This window comes from Pagrus major, chromosome 8, assembly GCF_040436345.1.
Source record: "Pagrus major chromosome 8, Pma_NU_1.0".
Lineage (NCBI taxonomy): Eukaryota > Metazoa > Chordata > Actinopteri > Spariformes > Sparidae > Pagrus > Pagrus major.
This window is the reverse complement of record NC_133222.1, coordinates 16,217,087-16,236,084: the sequence shown is the minus strand read 5'-3', so window position 1 is coordinate 16,236,084 and position 18,998 is coordinate 16,217,087. Positions and strand designations below refer to the sequence as shown.

Here is an 18,998-nt window from a genome sequence, read left to right as displayed (position 1 = left end):
CATCTTGCCAAGTGAATTCCCATTTGCATCTGGTTTCTATACTGAAAGAGAATGGAGATGAATCTCAGGAGGGATTATCTATTAATTACATTTGTTTTCATGTTCAGTGCACCATATGCTACAGATCGCTGTAAACCACACATTTTCTTTCTTAGCTGAACAAACAAAATAAGTTTGACGGATCATTAACCAAAGAAGTCCAGTTAAAGGTCCAGTGTGTAGTATTTAGAGGGATACAGGTGCAGAAATGGAATGTAATTTTCACAGATGTGTATAACGTGAAACTCAGAACTGTTGTGTTCTCGTTACCTTAGAGTTAGTCTTTTATAACCACAGAGGGAGCTGGTCTACTTCCACAGAGTCCTACATGTTGCATCGCTATGTTATACAGAACACACAAACCAACCACTGGTTCTGAAGAGGGCCTTTTAGCAGCCCCAGTATCGGAGTGTGAGGGGCGGGGTGTTCAGCTGGTTGCAATCTGCAACCTCACCACTAGATGCCACTAAATCCTACACACTGGTCCTGCAAGAGTTTAATAACTCTAAAACAATTCATATTTTCTCTTTGATTCTGTAAGGATGTATTGTGTCCTTCTTTAATTTAGGGCATTGCAAATGTCATGATGTACTATAATTAGAGTTGCTAGTTGTTAGTTTATTAGTTGTCAACTATGAAATTAATACTTTCTAGTTTCTTTAACTGCTCTACGACAGCAAACTGAATATCTTTGGGTTGTGAACTAAACAAGACGTTTGAGATGTTAGCTTTGGTAACACTGCTCAACCTTTTCCTCTATTTTCTGAAATGTTTGAGACCAAACAACTTATCCAATAAGTGAGAAAACAATCAACGGATTAATCGACAATGAGAATAATCTTTGTAAATGTAAGATTTTAGTATTCTGTAGTGATGCAGGACTAATATAAGCTTTTGGGCAAAACAATTATCAAATTTTTCTCTAATGACAACAGTCAACTCAAAACATTTTAAACAGAAGTCATCCAGGCAGAAATATTTATTTTACTAGTCAAGTTTATTTCCTTAGTTTTGTAGACTTTCAAATATGTCTGTAAACATGCTTAAGTTGACCTGCTCATTCTTTGCAACATGGACTGGAAGCCAACTCTTCTTTACTTCTATTACAGCCCCCTGAGGAGATAACCTGCTGTGACCAACAATCAGATTGTCTTGACCGTACGGTTGCTAGTGTAATTTAGTTACCAAATACAGAAGGAAGTCTTGTCCCGTGTCAAACACTAACTGATTAGGGACAAAATCTGATTTTCCATATGGTCCCCACAATAGCTGGCATAGTTTCTGAGCATCCGTAGCAATTGTTGTCATTAAACATGGTATGTAGAATATCTAGTTATAGCAACACAGACTCTGAGATTAGTATCTGATCTGGTTCCCCTCTTGGCCTGACGTGCACTCTGCAGCAAAGACTGTAGACGTTTTGTGTACAAAGAGTATCAGCACTGCCCTCTTGTGGTAAAAAGTAGGATCATCACAATGTCAGTGAAAACAATGAATTTATAGTTCACAACCAAAGGCAATGGCAAACATTATGAAAACATTAAGAGCTTCCTAAATATATGACAAAGTCAACAAAGAGCTTGATTGTTGATTGTTGCATGACATTAAAGGCAGTTATGATTGTAAAATAACAACACCAGACCCTGGACTGGAAACGACGATGAGCAATACAAAAACAGCACAAGAGAGAACCACAGGAATGGTCACAGCTGCAGCTGCAGAAGCAGGCCACAAACTATAGATAAGTGCCTGGGGGTTAGGACTGCACGATGTTGGAAAAACTGACATTGCTGTATTTTGGTTTTCTGCGATATGTGTTGCTACGTTAAAAAAAAAAATGACAGGAATTTTGATAACTTGAATAACTCTGTAAATAATTAATCATTGTAGAATGACTGGTGTGATTTTGCAGTAGCAGGCCCTGCCTTGTTTGATAAATTGATCAAGAATGACTGTGATAGGTGGTTTGCAGTGCATACAGAGCCTGCATGTCACTCTCAAGAAACAAACTCCCATGTAAGCCCATCCAGGAAATCACACATTGGACTAAATTATGTATTTTGCTCATGTAAACGAGAACCTTGTGAGTTTTCCTTTTGTATCAAGCAGAAAAACATTGTGGCAGGATGTGTATGAGTTCATTTGCCTTATTTGACATTGCATGTCCTGTGATGTGACTATTGCTCATGCACACATTGCAATGTTGATGCTGAAACAACAGGCTATATCGTGCAGCCCGAATGTTGGTGGAGGAAACTAACATCCCAGTTGGGATCGAGGATTCACCAGTGAAAGAGTAGGGCCTCCCATTGGCTGCAAGAGGAGTCAAATCAGTCGAATGAAGAACAGAAACTGGACACAAACCATAGCTGCATCAGTGCCATTGTCATAGAGGAAGTGAACTCTGTTCATGTAAATCTGCAATACAGTATTTGGATATTCATCAGTGCTCAGTTTGAAACACTGCAAAGGAGAAAACTATTTGACTGGATGTTGTGATTATCATCGCTGTATGATAGTGAATCTATCTTTGTATTCAGTACTGAAATTTAGCCCTCAGTATTGAAATGGGAGACAGCAGTGGAAAGTTCATACATAGTAGAAATGGGAGTTGTAAGAAGGTACCCAATTCAATTATTCCTTTTAAACAAATCTATAATGATGGGAGCTTACAGTTACAAAAGATATAATTGAAAGGCTAAGTGTATTAATACGGGGCAGTAATTTTCAGATTTGTTTTAAACACTCAGTGGCTAGTCAGACATTTCTGAGGTTGTGCTGGGCAAATCTGGACGTAAGAACTCGGTATTTTCAAAATCATGGTTGCCTGGAAAGCAGTAAAGGTCTTTTTAAACATCTTACACATGTATGATACTATTTGAGAGATGGTTGAATGCCATATAAAGTATGTGATATGTAGTATACGGGTCCTTAAACATACAGAATGTCGTAACGGACAAGAACAGATGTCACAGAGGACGAAGAGTTGCAACATCAAAGTCTGACAGAGAGTGACAGAGTCTATGTTTAGATGCTTGCATGCCATTGCATTCAGTTATATCAAGCAATTTCACAGTGGATGCCAAACATCCCTAATATTTATCAAGCTCTTAACATCTGCAGAAAAGCTGCCAGAAGAAAAAAAAGATGACAAGTTTATAGGCTGTGATATACTGCATGTCGCATCCTTGGCAGCATTGCCTGACATAAATCTAAAAGTTGCAAACTTAAGACACTGAAATGATTTATCTGTGGGTACTCTGGATCCCTTGCCCCATCTGTATTAATATTAATCACTCTAAGAAAAACACATCTATTTGACAACCCTGGTAGGCACAGTGAGACTCTAAAGTGAAATATAGTGCTGATACTGAGTCATAAGAGAGTGAAGGCTGCAGGGATCAAACTTGGCAGAGACACTGTCATATTCAAAGGGTCTATCAGTCAAAGCTTGATCTTACACTGATATAATACTGAGTGACATTAAGATTTTAGTGTTGTTCATTTTGACAGTGTATATAAAGGAGAGGAGGATAATGTCAGGGGAACATTTCATACTGTGTCACCAGGTCACATCAGCTGAATGATGACTCATCAGTACAGTTTGTCTTTTACTCACAGTTTCTATCTGGCAGGTGTGAATGTGATGGCACAGTGAGAATGTGCATCAGGATATGCTGAAAATGAGAGTGCAGCAGATGTTTTCCTTCCAGGGATAAACATCTCCCAAATACAGTGTTCTACCTGCTCATGTGTGACATGGAAAGATGCATTAAGTGCCAAAAAACAGTCCATTTGCAAAGAGGAGAGAGGCGAATGAGGCAGTTGGTGAATAAACAGATGGTGCTTTAATGCTCAAATGTGTCTCAAGCTGGTTAGCTGTAGTTTCTGATTCATTTCAGACTGCACGGCAGCCAGAAAATATGGGAAAAACAAAAGGGGTCACAGTGGATTCTCTGAATGGATATACAGCATATGGAGTCTCGTTATCAATTAAAAACTATGTATATATGGTATACATATATATGTCATTTCACTGAATAATGTGAAATTGCTTTAGCCAAAACAGAAAAACTTTATGCGAGTATGAAATGATTCAGATTTGATTTATACCGACATATCAGGAGACGTTGCTGCTTGTGGCCAGGGTCACAAACAATAAACATGTTGCCTGTTGTGATAACAAAAGAGGAATTCATTCATAATTTATGCGGCAGTTGCTTATTCCCTAACAAAACAAGGGTGTCCACTTGGGTTTGCATATAACACCACATTCTGATTATAAAATATGCAAGGTTTTCAGTCTCAGCTCTGTTTTCTGTTTCTTGTAAATAACTTGTGACAAGTAATTTTAACAGTTGGCTGATTTTTCATTAACAGGTGGGAAAATGAACAATATGCTTTCCCTCAGCCATCGTAGGGGATGACGTGACTGCTAATGTTAATTCCCCTTTGCAGGAACAGAAGATTTATCTTGGGTAATATTATGTGTAACTTTGAACTTCTACTGGAAAATGCTTTTGGTTTTGTGAGCCTCAAAACCTCACTTCCAGGCTTTCAAGAGGAAAAAGGAGCTATATGTTGAGACAATAACCTCAGCAAGGACTGTGCTCCCATTTTAATGTTTTTACCCCTGACATGTTTCATCTTATTATTTATTCCTTAATTATTTTTTTAGTATTATAATTACTATGAGTATTATTGTTATCATCTTACTTTATTTAGGCTATTTCTTTTTTATCCGTTATTTGTTTGCCACTTGGTTACATTGCACTTTGAAGTGAACTCTGAATTTGCTGATTATTTGTACGTTTGTTCTTTAAGAGAAGTGAATAAAAGGAAAGGGAAAAACAGACAAACGCCCCCTGGTAAAATAAATGTGGAATTATGAAGTAAAAGTCCCCTGAAATAATGAAAGTTGTCCTTTGAAGAATGTTCTTTTTTGTGAATGTCATTTATTCATTCTATATTGACTCATTTATACATATTTAAGTATATTTACATATTTATTGCCCCATTTTTTTTATTTCACATATGTATCTATTTCATATGCATATTTGTTTATTATAAATAAATAAAGTGTAATCTGCCTTTTCACTAAAACAAAGAAGAATCGCTTGCATAGGTAATCATCAAGCTGCGTTCAAAGCATATCGGAGTTATCAGGTTCCAGCTTCTAAACAGCGTTCATGTCGACATCAAAATCGTACGTCAGGGAAACCCTTGTATATATCCGACTTTGCACTCAATAAAACGTAAGTGTCTGAAACCGTCCCCCAAAATTGGATGCCTCATCTCAGTTAAATACCGTCATTCAGTGTCATTTAATCCAAATTAAATTGATATGGTGTTATATACGCTATATGTTAAATACGCAATATTTTAACCCTCACACGACCATGCCTTTGAGTACAAGATTTAAATGAAAAGTGAACAAACAGAAAGAAGATAATTCATAAAAGTACACTTTATGTTTTACATGTAAATGACAGCTTACCCGAGTAACTTTAAAGTATTTTTTTATCGCCTCGCCTAAAACGCGACCTGGCGGTTTGGCATTGAATTATGGGATGTACGTGTAACAAGTTCACCAAAGTAGCACCCCCGCCCCTGTTTGAACCAGTGTCACCGCGCACTACCTACCGACTGAAACAGCAAACTTTTCTCTACCCCAACACGTGAACTGTAGTTTAATATTTGTGTTCATGACGGTAGTTTGAGAATAACCTCACATTTCTTTAGTTTCCAATCAACGTTGCTCTCACCGACACGCTGCGCCCTTTGCGTTAAGCTATAACTTTAGCTAGCTAAGGTAAGTTAGCTTTTAGCAAACGTTAGCTTAACGCTAAATAGCACTGTTTATTTCGTGTTAGCGTGATGGCAATATCAGCTTTGTAGATTTAGGTGAGTTGACAAACTGAGTTTCAATTTTTAATTACCTATTTAGGTTCCTCAGCCTGTTAGCCAACACTAGTCAATACACAATAACTGCATCTAAATAATGCTCTGCGTTAAAACCCATGCTCTGCTCTGTTTCGTTAGTGTGGATACCTAGATAGATACTTCAGCTGTCTTGCAGATATGCTTACTGCTGTGCGGTGTATGCTGTCTAAGCTGGTTTCTCCATTGTGGAGAGCAGTAGAGGTGGATGGGGAAGACATTTTCTCAGGTGCATCAGGTAAATGCAACACTACCACAAAGAATGAGTTGGCTTATTTTTAACAACGTTGACTTTACTTAATTGGCCTGATGCCATGTTGCCTTTGGTTTCTTTTGCTGGTCAGGCACGGAGGACATTCGCCACCTGCGGGGCAGTGTGGTAACCCAGCTGTGCCTTGACTATGGCATGATAGACGATGTAATCTACTTCACAAGTGGAGAGGTGTTGGGAGGGATGCCGGTGAAAGTAGGGGATCTTGTAGACGGCGTAGCGGTACGAGATGGTGCCCAAGGGGGATGGAAAGCTTTAAGGGTGAGAATCGTGTTCTTCATTCTTGCATCAATTTGCAAATAACATACAATGTCTGTCTTTTTTTAAAAAAATTGAATCAGAATCCATATGTTAGCTGACTTGCCCATGTGTGAATTTAACCTATACTTGTTTATTGTTCCTTCTCCTTACAGTGAATCAGTTTGTAAAATCAGGCCATCATGATGAACTTTATCAGACATGCACCATTTAATCCTGTTATTTAGGTAGAGAAGAGTGCAGATGCTTGGGAGGATGGAGGAAGAACCTCCCTAGAAGCTGACAGTATGCAGCTGCGGCCTCTCATTGGCACAGTCACATCTTTTGATGGAGATGGCGGCTACATAAACCAGACCACATACTTCCCACGCTACAGTCTTTGGGAAGGTACTGGCTCTCACTGTACTTGACACTCCAAAATTGCGAGCCTCTTGACCCCATGATGCTTTGCATAAACTTGCTCTATTTTCTACTCCCTCAGTGGTCTATCTGTCCCAGAACTGTCCAGCCTTTCTGACTGATTTAACAGCCACATATATTTTCACTGATGATGTTTGGTTAGCTCTCAAACTGAGAGGAGACAAATTGACAACCACACCAAAATTTACTAGCACTTGGCAGAAGGCTGATGTTAACTTTCCTGTCTGCTGGCATACTTGTGCATTTTCTCTCCTTTTTGCTAGGTTATGAGCCAATGAAAGGAGACTGGATCCAAGCTAAATATTTTATCGATCCTACCCAGTGGACCACCCAGGCTCAATCTGTGGCCCCTTTACGCTATTGCCGCCTAGACCAGGTAACTGCATGACTATGACATTTAAGTTTTTGGCTATACTCATTGATTGCGATTCAGTCCCTTTTTAGTAATCCCTGTATTCAATTTTTGCATTTGTAAAAGGCATCACACTTAATTTTACTAAAGTGGTAATGTCTAAATGTGAATTAATGTCAGTCAAATCCAATTCAGTGATATTAAAACCTTGTTTGGTTATAAATCTGATCTCTTCCCTCCTCTGAATGATCTGCTGCCTTTAGGTGCATGTGACCAGCGTGTATGGTAACAACGGAGTGGTGGAGGACAGTGTGTTCTTCAGTCTGGACTCTCTGCTGCTGCCTGCCAACTATCAGCCTTTGCCAGGGCACCTGGTCAACCTTGTGATGGTGGAAAGCAGTCAGTCCCTCTACACTTGGAGGGCCCTGTGTATGGCACCCTGCCAACAGAGGTATTAGTCATGCATATATTTAGAGGACTGCAGCTAATGATTATTTTCATTATTGATTAACATTCTTTTTTCCCCTCAGGATTAATCCTTTGGCCAATCTAATGTCAAAAAATAGTGAGAAAATGGCTATCACATTTTCCAAGAGATCAAGGTTCCATCTTCGTTCAAGTTTTGATGTGGCTGATGCAAACCTGTAATTTGTTTTTGTTTTTTCTTTGCCATTCCTGTTGCAGTGTACATGTCTTTGCTAAACCTCTCCCAGAGGCTGAACTCCAGAAAATTTTGGAAAACAAAGGGGATCTGGATGTAACGGACTATGGCCAGTTTCGGGAAATGATGATTGGGGAGAAAGGAGAACTGGTGTTGTGGATACAGTGAGTGACGAAAGTGAAGAAAGGAAACATTTATATTCTTTAAATGTTTTCATTATTAACAGTAGTTATTTCTTAACCTGTCTTAACCTTAACCTTTATTAAAACTCCTGCCACCATAGTTCTTTGGGTACAAGTCATGTTAATATTTTCATCAGTAGCACAGTGTACCTAATTGTATAATCTTCATCTTTCTTTCATAACAGAAATAAAGGCTCAGATACCCATACCCTGAAGTGCTGTGACTTTGCTGGCTGGGACTCAAAAGAACAGTTCACCCTGGTTAGTGTCAAAGAGTCCGCACCACTGAGACAGAAACAACAGCAGTTGCAAGAAAACTGCTCAGAGTCTGAAAACTGCTCTGATGCAAAAGAAGTAGACAAAGATAATGGCAAGGTGCTGAAGGAGACTATCCATTCCCCTGGCGTAAGGCGAGAGGAAAGGGAGGTGGATATTCCACCAGGAGAGAGGCTGTCTATTGTAGTAGCCTGCCAAGCAAAGTAAGTTATTTTTTCAAACTCTTGTAGTGGCACTAGTGTAAATAGCAGACGCAGTATGAGGAGTGATGGATCAAAAAGATTAATGTAGAATGGAACATTTTTAAATTCACTAGGCCTTTCTTGTCCTGCTGTCTGGCCATATAAAATACAAAATATACTGAAGTGTAGAATGCCTCTGTGGAGCTCTTTTGTGTTTTTGTATCTACAACTAAATTCCATGTGGGGACATTACTCAGGAGCCTGGGAAGCTGTGCTGAACTGCTGTTGCTGCACTTCTCCTCTTTCACCATCGGGAGGCGCCTGGAGGTCACAGTGGGCAGTGAAGAGGAGAACCTGCTGCAGCCGTCTGTGCCCTACAGTCCCAGTGATTTGCGCACAGTCCCCTCGATGTCGGGTCACGTGGTCACTGTTTCTGCTCCAAAAGACCCCCCCAGGTATTAAAAAAAAACTGACGTCATTGCTGCCTGAGGAAGAGCAGACATTTTCCATACCTATCTTACAGTTACTGTGGTATTTGCCTCTTACTCTGTGGGCTTAGTTCTACTAATAGATTAATAATGGGAAGATCTTAATGAATATTTAAATGTTTTGCATGCAGGGAGCTTCCAATGGACTTTTTGTAGTTGTCAGAGTCCCCAAAAATTTAAAAAATCCGTCATTTCAGTTTTACATGTTTAAAATTGATTAGAATACTTGGAATGCATAAATCACAAACCTAAGCCTAAAATAAAATGTCAATGTAACTATCAGTCTCATCCCTGTTGTTGCTATAAACAAAGCTTCTTTTAATGTCATCGCTTGACTGACTTCTGTGTGCAATATTGTTTTGTCATCTCTTAAACAAAAGCTGATATTTTATACAAAATGAATCATTTAAGTCATTGCTTGTTTCACTTTCCCACCTGTAGGCTACCTAAGCGACGGTTGCCAAACTTCCTGCTTCACTACCCACTGCCCCAGGCTCTCAGAGACTGTGTGGAGTCACAGAATGACGTGCTGGTATTTCAGCCCTGCTTAGGAGAGGTGAACATGCCAATGATGAAAACGTAGAATAATTAACAACAGTTGCAGATTAAGAGTTGGAATTCTATCTATGCTATCTGGACACTAGATGTGTTCATTCATGGCCTGTTAAAGCACTTTGGATAATGAAGTACAAATTGGGGCTGCAACTTATGACTATTTTCATTATCAAACAGTCTGACTATTATTTTCGCAATTAATCATTTTGTCTACAAAATTTCTTAAAATTCAGAAAAATGTTAATCAAATTTTCCCCAAGCCCAGAGTGACATCTTCAAATTGCTTCTTTGTTCCGGCCAAGAGAAATCCAAAGACTCTTTAATGTAATGACAAAGCAGCAAATCATTTCATTAAAGAAGCAGGAACCTGCAAATGTTTGACATTTTTTGTTTGAAAACTGACTGAAATGATTTACGATTTATCAGAATCGTTGACATTTGATTTTCTTTCCATCAACTAATCGTTGCAGCTGTATTACCATTTTTTTTTTCTTAATGTAATGTATGCTTTCTGAGCATCCTTACAAAGTGGTGAACCTCTGGGTCTCTAAATTTGTCAAGCAAGTTGATGTATGATATTAAAATACTATCTTTTATTCAAAAGACACAGATTGATACAAAGTCTGATCCAGTGGCAGCTGTTCTGTGTCTTAGCCCATACTTTATGCTCCTGAGGGAAAGGAAAAAAAATACAATTTGCCTTCAGGGATCAACTGAAATATCACATTTTCCTTCTCCTGTTGTATCTGTTGGCTCAGGTGCTGTCACCACGCAACATGCATTCACGTTTCTCCGCCCTTCTCTGGCTGGAAGAGCTGCATGCAGAGAGGGAAATGAGAGAATTCACAATCAACGGGGCCCTTCTCAGGAAAGGAGCAGGCTCTTTGCACCTAGATGTTCCTGGGTTGGCTGAAGGCAGACCCAGTCTCAGTATAGGTGAGGAGGCTTTAGGAGTCTTTCTCCACCATTGTTAAATTAGGTTCATGTTTTGAGTTTTTTGCATTACACACGAATAGTTCTGACAAATTTGCTCCTCAGGTGACAAAATAGTTCTGAAGAAACCACAGAGCAACGGTGTGGTAATGGAGTACGTTAGTTATGTCATAGAGGTACTGAGATATCATCATTTTATGTTCTGCATATCAAACAACTTTAGATTTAAATTTAGATTTAATCTAATGCTCTGTTTTGACTCACAGATCCATGATGAGAATGTCAGTTTGAGAGTGAACTCAGAGTTTCAGCACAGATACCTCGGAGAGCCACTTGATGTTGAATTTACCTACAACAGGTTAGAAAGAGATTTCATTTGTAATTTCATAAAGGCATTTATATTTCAAATGGAAATTGTGTCATATTTGTAAAACCATTATTTTGATTGCTTGCATTGTCAGATTGACCATGAGACGGTGTCACAACGCGCTTGACCAGACAAAACCGTTTGTGGACAGTAAGTTGAGGTTTTACTCAAATAGCTTTAAGTCTTCACAAGGTGGGATTCCTGGCATTTTAGACATGATATAGAGGACAGATTTTAATTTTCATACAGACCAACTTTACCTACAAATCAAATGCAAATTACAGTTCATTGGGGGTACAATATAAGATGTGTTTAGCAGCAACTATCACACTGATATTCATGAGGATGAAAAATGCACCACTGCAAACACAGAACTGATGAAAAATCCCAAGCCAATGTCTCAACAAAAAAGCCTTTCGTGCATAGTTTTTTGTTCTACGAAACAATGTAAATGTATAATTAGAAATTCCTGATATGTTGTTTTCCTTGTAAATTTGTAGTATATTTGGAAATTATAGAAAATCTGTAACAGAATGATGCAGTATATTCAAAAACAGTCCTTAAGTAAAAAAATACAAAGTGACAGTGCCACAAAATTTGCTCCAGAGGGTGCTGTTTGTACCATACCACATCATTTTTGTTGACCATAGTGAGGGAAAATAGAATTGCCTCCAGGGATGACTTAAATATCCCATTTTGCTTTTAAAACCAAACCTTATTGATGATACATTTGGGGATTGTATTTCTACTCCAGAGCTGCACACTGGATTTTAAAAAGTAGTAGTTTAAAAGTACTTCAGTAAGATTTAAATTGCTGTAATTTTCTCATTGTTGTGCAGTTCTCTTCCCCACTAGAGTGACTCCTCAGCCCCCTCAGTGGACAGGAGAGTGGATAGAGGACCCAGACCAAAACAAAATAATGAATGACAATGAGGTGAGAGAAATTTTTTAAAATAAAATCACTGTAATTCTAGTTTTTATTAAATATAATTGTATCTGTATACCAGGCTCCAGCCATGGAGAATGGAAAGGTGTCAACCGTTTCTATCGATATGAAGTCTAAGGCCACACAGACTAAAGGTACTCTTATTAGATTTTTGATTTGGTACTAGCTTTGCCTGTACATATCAAATAACAAAGAGAACATTCATGTATAATTGCTTCTAGATGGTATCCTACCATCCAAACCCATCCCCAGCAAAGGGCACTTCTTTAACCCAGACCTGAACCCCCCTCAGAGAGAGGCAGTGAAGAGCATCCTGGCAGGAGAGTGTCGGCCCACTCCCTATGTGCTATTTGGACCTCCAGGCACAGGAAAGACCATCACCCTCATAGAGGCCATACTACAGGTATATACCTATAAACACACACAAATGTAATTCCTAATCAGGGACTGCATTCATTTTGAAGTTTTTTTTTTTTAATTAATGACAATGTGGTAGTGATGTATCAGTATTGTGTGTTTGGCCACAGTAATTAGACTAATAACAAAAACCATCTGTAAACACTGGTATTTATTAAAAAAACTTACAACTTACAAATGCAATGTAGTGATTGTGCCAATATGAGTCTTATGCCTACAAAGCATTCTCCACTTCTGGTGCCCTGCTTGTGTGACTTCATAGTTACTTCAAGTTTTTCCCACCTCCAGGTTTACCACTTTGTGCCCAGCAGTCGCATACTCGTTTGTACTCCTTCCAACAGTGCTGCTGACCTCATCTGCGTTCGCCTGCATCACAGTGGCTTCCTGCAGTCTGCAAGTTTGGCCCGTGTGAATGCGTCCTGTAGGCAGGAAGAGGTACTGCACAGCATCAGGGAACGGAAATTAGCTGCAGGTTTTTTGGCAACAGACGCCATGTTACAGTGTGTATGATCAAGGGACAATATGTGTTCTCCTGTGTGCAGTAAGCTCTGTACAGATGCCATCACCATGTTCCACATGGTTGGCCGGTACACATTTTAAATAATAGATGAGGTTGTGATGTGAACATGCTCTGTCGGCATCTCCCTTTTTAGTACATTGCTTTATCATCCAAAATGTCCATGCCATGTTGATGTGACTGTTTTTTCTTAGGCCATCCCAGAAGTGCTGAGACTGTACTCGAGGGCAGGAGAAGACATCCGTCATGCTTGCTTCAACAGGATTGTGGTCAGCACCTGCTCCAGTGCTGGGATGTTCCAAAATATGCGACTGCAGTAAGGGCCAGGGCTTCGGTTTAATGTGGTTTGAACACTTTAAGCGAACAGCTTTTGTCTTCCTGTCTCTCTTTCTCTAACTCAGTTTACCAACTGTGGTTTTGTTTTTCGTCAGAGTGGGACATTTTACCCACGTGTTTCTGGATGAAGCTGGCCAGGCTACAGAACCAGAGTCCTTGATCCCCATAAGTCTTGTATCAGAAAAAGATGGACAGGTCAGTACAAAATCTCATGCACTGACTACATTCAGACCTTAAAAGCTCTGTCAAGTGTTCTTGTCTTGTGTGCATGCATGTCACATTTGGGTACTTGATGTAATTTGAACAAGCTTTGTGTTTTTTTATTGTTTGCCTCAGCTTTGGCATACCTCATACTTGCAGCATGTATTTCCAGCTTATCTGATTCCTCACTTATTATTTTGTACGCTTGGTTAGTTAGTTTGAGAATTCTTCTTAAAAGGGATATGTGGTACTTTTAAGGAATAACAAACAGAAAACAATGAGCTTTGATGATTGTTAATAAACTTGCCTGAGGGTTGTTCATTAATGACTTTTTTTCCCCCTCGCCTGCTTAGATAGTGTTGGCTGGAGACCCCTGTCAGTTAGGTCCAGTAGTGAAATCCAAGCTGGCTGCTGCCTTTGGCCTGGGGGTGTCTTTGTTGGAGAGGCTAATGGCCAACCCACTGTATTCCAGACATGACTGGGGATACAACCCTAAGCTGGTTTGTGCACTGCATACAAAATCTGTAGTGTTTTTACCTATTTTAAGGCATGAAGAGAATTTAAATGTTTTGCATGCTGTGCAGATGCTATGCTACGTGGCACTGGTCCCATTTGTAGCATATTTATTTCCTCAAAAATTGTATTACACTGCTATTGTTGATACTAGTTAGTTGCCAGTGTAACAAGATTAGCACAAAAGAGACACTCTTTATTTAAGAGTGTGCACTGTATGTGTCAGGATTATTAAAGCTGGTCTCTTACTACTACAGGTGACTAAGCTGATCTACAACTACCGTTCTCATGAGACCTTGCTCACGCTGCCCTCCAAGCTCTTCTACCAGGGCGAACTGTGTTTTAAAGCCTCTAAGGCCACAGTAGAGTCTCTCTGCCAGTGGAAAACCCTGCCCAAAAAAGGCTTCCCACTCCTGCTCCATGGAGTCCGGGTGAGTGGTGTTTAGAGAAATATGTCTGCACACTTGCTAATCTATTCTACTTTGGAATCTACTTAGGTCTAATATCTGGATCATAAATGTTAATATGCATCTGCACACTAAACTACCCATTTATTATGTATGTCTAAAAAATGAAATCCTTGTCAAGCTAATTATGTTACTTCAAGTAATGGAGTTATTCAGCTTCCATATTTAGTCAAGAGATTTTGGTCTGGTCTAGGGCACAGAAATGAGGGAAGGTAACAACCCATCATGGTTCAACCCAGTGGAGGCTGTACAGGTCATGCTCTACTGCTGCCAGCTGGCCAAGAAGCTCTACAACCCTGTGGATGTCTCCGACATTGGCATCATTGCTCCATACAAGAAACAAGTAAGACTGCACAGTTTATCAGTTATGTTTTTTGGGATTTTTGGCATTAGTTCTCATTACAAAGCTTTAAAACTTATGAGTGAAATTTCCTTTCTTTTCCATCTTAGTAGAGTGGAGAACAAACTGTGTAATTTCACATTTAACTCCAAGGAGCGTAAATGCCCTCTAAACGGTTTAAGTCGCTGTGCATATTGTTACCCAATAGTGTAGCTAATAGTGTTGCCTGTTCTGTGTTTTCTATTTTCTCATCAGTGTGAGAAGATTCGAGTGCTGCTGGGTAAGGTGGGCCTGTCCGACATCAAAGTGGGCTCTGTGGAGGAGTTCCAAGGACAAGAGTTCCTGGTCATCATCTTGTCTACGGTAAACTGAATTTGGGAACTAGAAGTTACAAACATCAGTATATGCTTTCTTCTAAATGAGAGGTCCATTGTTTGATTTTAAACAGCATCTACTTTCTGTGTGTTAATGTAAATTCTGTACAGCAATACATTTTGGTGATGATATGCATCAAATACCATCTGAATACATCTTTACAAAATGAAAAGTGGTGGGATAGCTGGGTTAAGCCTACACAGAAAGTGTTGTGATCTAAGGAATTTGTTTCCAGCGCAATTCAGCAGCTGCTGACAATGTTAAGATTGTTTTTAGCGCCACTCTGTGGTCAATTAATGTAATATCTCTGCTAAGGTTGGATGTTGACGGTATTGCAGTTTCTGATCCCAGCAAGGTTAATTAAACTGATGGTGTTGGAACCCTAAAAATATGTTTTTGTATGAATATCACTTAAATGTATGTTGCTGTCCAGTTAATTTTTCATTTGCCTTCATCAGTTTGCAGAGTTTGATAAATGAAATGACTTCAGCCTTATAGAGCATCCCAGAGAGTCTTTTTTTTTTCAGTATGTTGATTTGTCAGTATGCTCTTTTTCCTCTTCAAATGGTACAAAAGATATTATATAAGGCTGGGATCTGGTGACTGTTGAGGTAAAGACCGACATGTCGACATTGTCCTGATTTGACCTGCCGATTGATGTTTGAGCAAGATGTTCACATACATTAAAATTTCATCCAAGTATTTGTACAGAGGTATAAAAATAGATTTTGATCTGAATATTCATGAAAAGTTAATATCAACTTAATATAAAAAGTAAAATGGTTCCTATTAATCATATAACTATTTTTTAGATGCAGGATGGCAACTAATGTCTTAGCTTGTGAGATGACTAAATTCTTTTGTCATATTCTCCTCTTAGCACAGTGTGAACACTGGAAAAAGCTGCATACTTACTTATATATAATACTTTTTTTTCTTTTTTCTTTCTTTAGATTGCAACTAGCTTTTCACCAGAGCAATCTTCATATTTTTTTTAACAATTTTTACAATAATGTATTCAATACTATACTATAGTATTGAAATACTATGTATTTTTTGTAATTCAGTGATCACAAAATTACTGTAATAAAGAAATAAAAGCCCCAACATATCACCTTTACTACAGTTAAGACATCCCATTAGTGATATTTTTTTATTTACTGAAAAAGCAGATAACGTCACAGTCTGTTGAGCACAATCATCAGTTATAACCTTCCCATATTTTATTCCATATTCTGGTGGTTACTCAGTTAACTTGATTAACTTCTTATATTATAGGTGCGCTCTAATGAATCAGTGGAGAGCGATGATTTGCAGAATGCGCTCGGCTTTCTGTCCAACCCCAAACGGTTCAATGTTGCTGTCACTCGTCCCAAAGCCCTGCTCATAATTGTTGGAAACCCCCACATTCTCATCAGGGTGAGTGACAAAGCATTTCCTTTCATCCTAGATTTTATAAAATGTGCTTTTGTTGACATAGCATGTTATACATCCAGCCTTCTTTAAAAGACTTAACTTTCTTCCCAGGATCCATGCTTCAGGGTTCTACTGCAGTACTGTTTCATCAACGGGGCATATCTGGGCTGCGACCCCCCTCCCTCCCTGAGAGACTCTCAGATGTACGTAAACTGATTATTAGGTAGTATTAGTATTGGATACACCTATAATCTAATGCAATCAGCACAATTGTTCTGCCATATATTCTGCTTTTTGATGTCTATAATGTTCAGGTTTCTTGACAGTGCCATAGAGGTGTTCATTCAATCACATATTTTAGCATTGAGATCACAGTTTGTGATGATATTGTTCTGGACTGCGTTATATTCAACCAATTTATGTGACTGAAAATGCACAAAAGAAGCTAAAAATCACTGGTAATTTCTCTTATTTTCTTCCACAGTGTTGCAGAGGAGAAAAAGAGTGCATAATACGAGGATGATGTAGTCGAGGAAGGTATACCTCTGCTCCGTCAACCTGACTGTGATCATGTTCTCCGTTCTTTTCCTCTTTACATTTTGGCTTCTCTCTCTTGACTCTTTGCATAGTGAGCTGTAGCTGTCTAGATCAGTGTTACAGTTTAATTGGGTTGAAAAAGGGAAATGTCATGTTTCTGTCAAAGCTAAATACAGTTCCACTCTGGGATAGAAATAGAGATGATGCTCATGTACACTGCACAATTATTTCTGTGTCCTGTGATTATTAAGATTATGTGCTTGACTGTGCATAAGATTTTTCAATTAAACTGTCACAGATTATTGGTAAATTATCGTGACTTGCGTCATAGTAGCTCCGCTGTGTTCATCTGCCAAGGCTGTACAATAATACTAAAATGATTTGAATGGCATTGGCCTGATTTTAACAGCAGTGCTTTAGCATTAACTCTTTGTTGAAACCACTAAATCAGAAGACAACATTCTAACTTTTGTGTTGAGTGAGATACCCTGGTTTGGGATACTTGGTCGATCTACAGATGTCTGTAGTTTCTGGGGGCAAGTTGTCTCCTCACCTCGGCGTGGCAGCGTCTGCCCACAAGCCCCGGAGACTGGATGTGACAATTGAGTGCTACTGACAGTCTGCAAGGGGACTGTCAGTCCTACTGGAGCCCAGCAGGATGAAGAGGAGGGGTGGGGGGTAGGGGTAAGAGAAAAGAGGCAAATGGGGGTTCAATCTCTTAAGTCAATGAGTCTCGTATGTGCAGGGAGGAGACAGCTTTTATCTGAGTTCGTTGTTGCAATGGAGGCCAGCTCAGACACCCAGTCCCCCCTCCTTTCCTTTCCGAACACGCCTCTGTCTTTGATGTATGTCTCAGGTGTTTGTTCTGCTGTCCCACTCTCCCAAAGTAGACTGTGCTGTGGAGGGAAAATACCCCAAATAGAATTTATTTTGTGCGATTCAAATCAATGACAACTTAAGCATCTACAAATTGACATCTTTTTTAGCCGAGTGTCGCAACAAAAAGACTTGAGTTGACAAGTTCTTCAGATGACACTGGGTGCTCAACCCTTTGACATCAGTTTTATTTTCATTTATAATTAATACCTTTGAACCTTAGACAGTCCCCTCACATCCCAGTTAAATTACCATGGTGTGCCACAGTGGTGGTTGCTCAGTATTTAATATCTATGGAACAGCACTGAGATTTGTCTTTAGATGATGACGCGACATACATTCTCTACTTTCAAAAGGGAGAAAACATTCACATGAATTGGTATTTTAGGGTGGATTCTCCCTGAAAGCACAGACGTCAGTGTAAATTCTGCAAAATAAGACATTACCATTCGCATTACTTTGCAACTTAGTTCTTCTGATTCAGCACTACCAAAGTACCAAAATGTGAATGGTAATGTCTTACATGGAGTGAAACAGATTGACAGCGTTGTGATAGTAAATATGCAGATACTTTGCTAGCAAATTAAAGATAAACAAATTTGACCTGGAAGATGTACACAAGCAAAGAGGATTGCTAAATCTAGTGAAAATATTGACTTTGCACCTGCGCATCAACAAGTCGTGTTTTAGACCAGTTTATAGCAAGATAGTTGTGTTGTTGACTTGTGTTTTCAAGAGTTTATCTGCCTTTTTAAAAAGTACTACCTCGGTCTGTTTGACAGATTGATGCCCAACCACTGAAGGCAAATACTCATGCTTCAGATGAGACTTTTTCAAATGGACATATTAAAACAGAGGTGTGTTATATGATAGAAATAATTTGAATTGTGTTTTGGGTACATTTCCCCCCAAGTGGGTACAGGTCCTGGTGCAATGTCTGACTGTGCTGAATCTGAGGAAGTTAATTGCAAATTACAAAAAACTATGAAGAATATTGTTGTGTTCATATGGTGAAATAATGGCTGACCATGTTCTGATATTAAGGATTTTGATAGGGTGATTTGGCCAGATATTTACCCCCAAATAAATGTTGTGTTATGTGCACTAGCAAAGAAGCTAATGCCTAAATCCAG

At 39.1% G+C, this 18,998-nt stretch overlaps 1 protein-coding gene across 3 annotated transcripts; it reads left to right on the top strand.

Moving 5' to 3' along the window:
- The first annotated feature begins 5,636 nt into the window (after positions 1-5,636).
- mov10l1 (Mov10 like RNA helicase 1) lies at positions 5,637-17,299 on the top strand. Of its 3 annotated transcripts, none has more exons than XM_073472218.1 (27): positions 5,637-5,851; positions 6,119-6,217; positions 6,324-6,511; positions 6,736-6,895; positions 7,192-7,304; positions 7,544-7,731; positions 7,965-8,105; positions 8,309-8,602; positions 8,839-9,036; positions 9,511-9,625; positions 10,383-10,560; positions 10,663-10,733; positions 10,824-10,915; positions 11,019-11,074; positions 11,764-11,858; positions 11,932-12,004; positions 12,092-12,273; positions 12,576-12,722; positions 12,999-13,120; positions 13,236-13,335; positions 13,695-13,841; positions 14,112-14,285; positions 14,515-14,664; positions 14,917-15,024; positions 16,315-16,455; positions 16,564-16,655; positions 16,937-17,299. In XM_073472218.1, exons 2-27 carry the CDS (start codon positions 6,121-6,123, stop codon positions 16,962-16,964), a joined length of 3,450 nt encoding a protein of 1,149 aa, XP_073328319.1. In that variant the 5' UTR covers positions 5,637-5,851; positions 6,119-6,120; the 3' UTR covers positions 16,965-17,299. The 3 variants fall into 3 exon arrangements, with proteins under 3 accessions (XP_073328319.1, XP_073328317.1, XP_073328318.1); XM_073472216.1 differs by having other exon boundaries at positions 6,082-6,217; XM_073472217.1 differs by lacking the exon at positions 5,637-5,851 and adding an exon at positions 5,876-5,943 and having other exon boundaries at positions 6,082-6,217.
- The last annotated feature ends 1,699 nt before the right edge of the window (positions 17,300-18,998 follow it).

Excerpts from the sequence above, each read along its gene's own strand:
- mov10l1 (XM_073472218.1), top strand. The coding sequence starts at position 6,121 with ATGCTTACTGCTGTGCGGTGTATGCTGTCTAAGCTGGTTTCTCCATTG. Across the intron at positions 6,512-6,735 it reads GGGGATGGAAAGCTTTAAGG|GTAGAGAAGAGTGCAGATGC; the intron begins GTGAGAATCGTG and ends CCTGTTATTTAG. Across the intron at positions 16,456-16,563 it reads ACCCCCACATTCTCATCAGG|GATCCATGCTTCAGGGTTCT; the intron begins GTGAGTGACAAA and ends CTTTCTTCCCAG.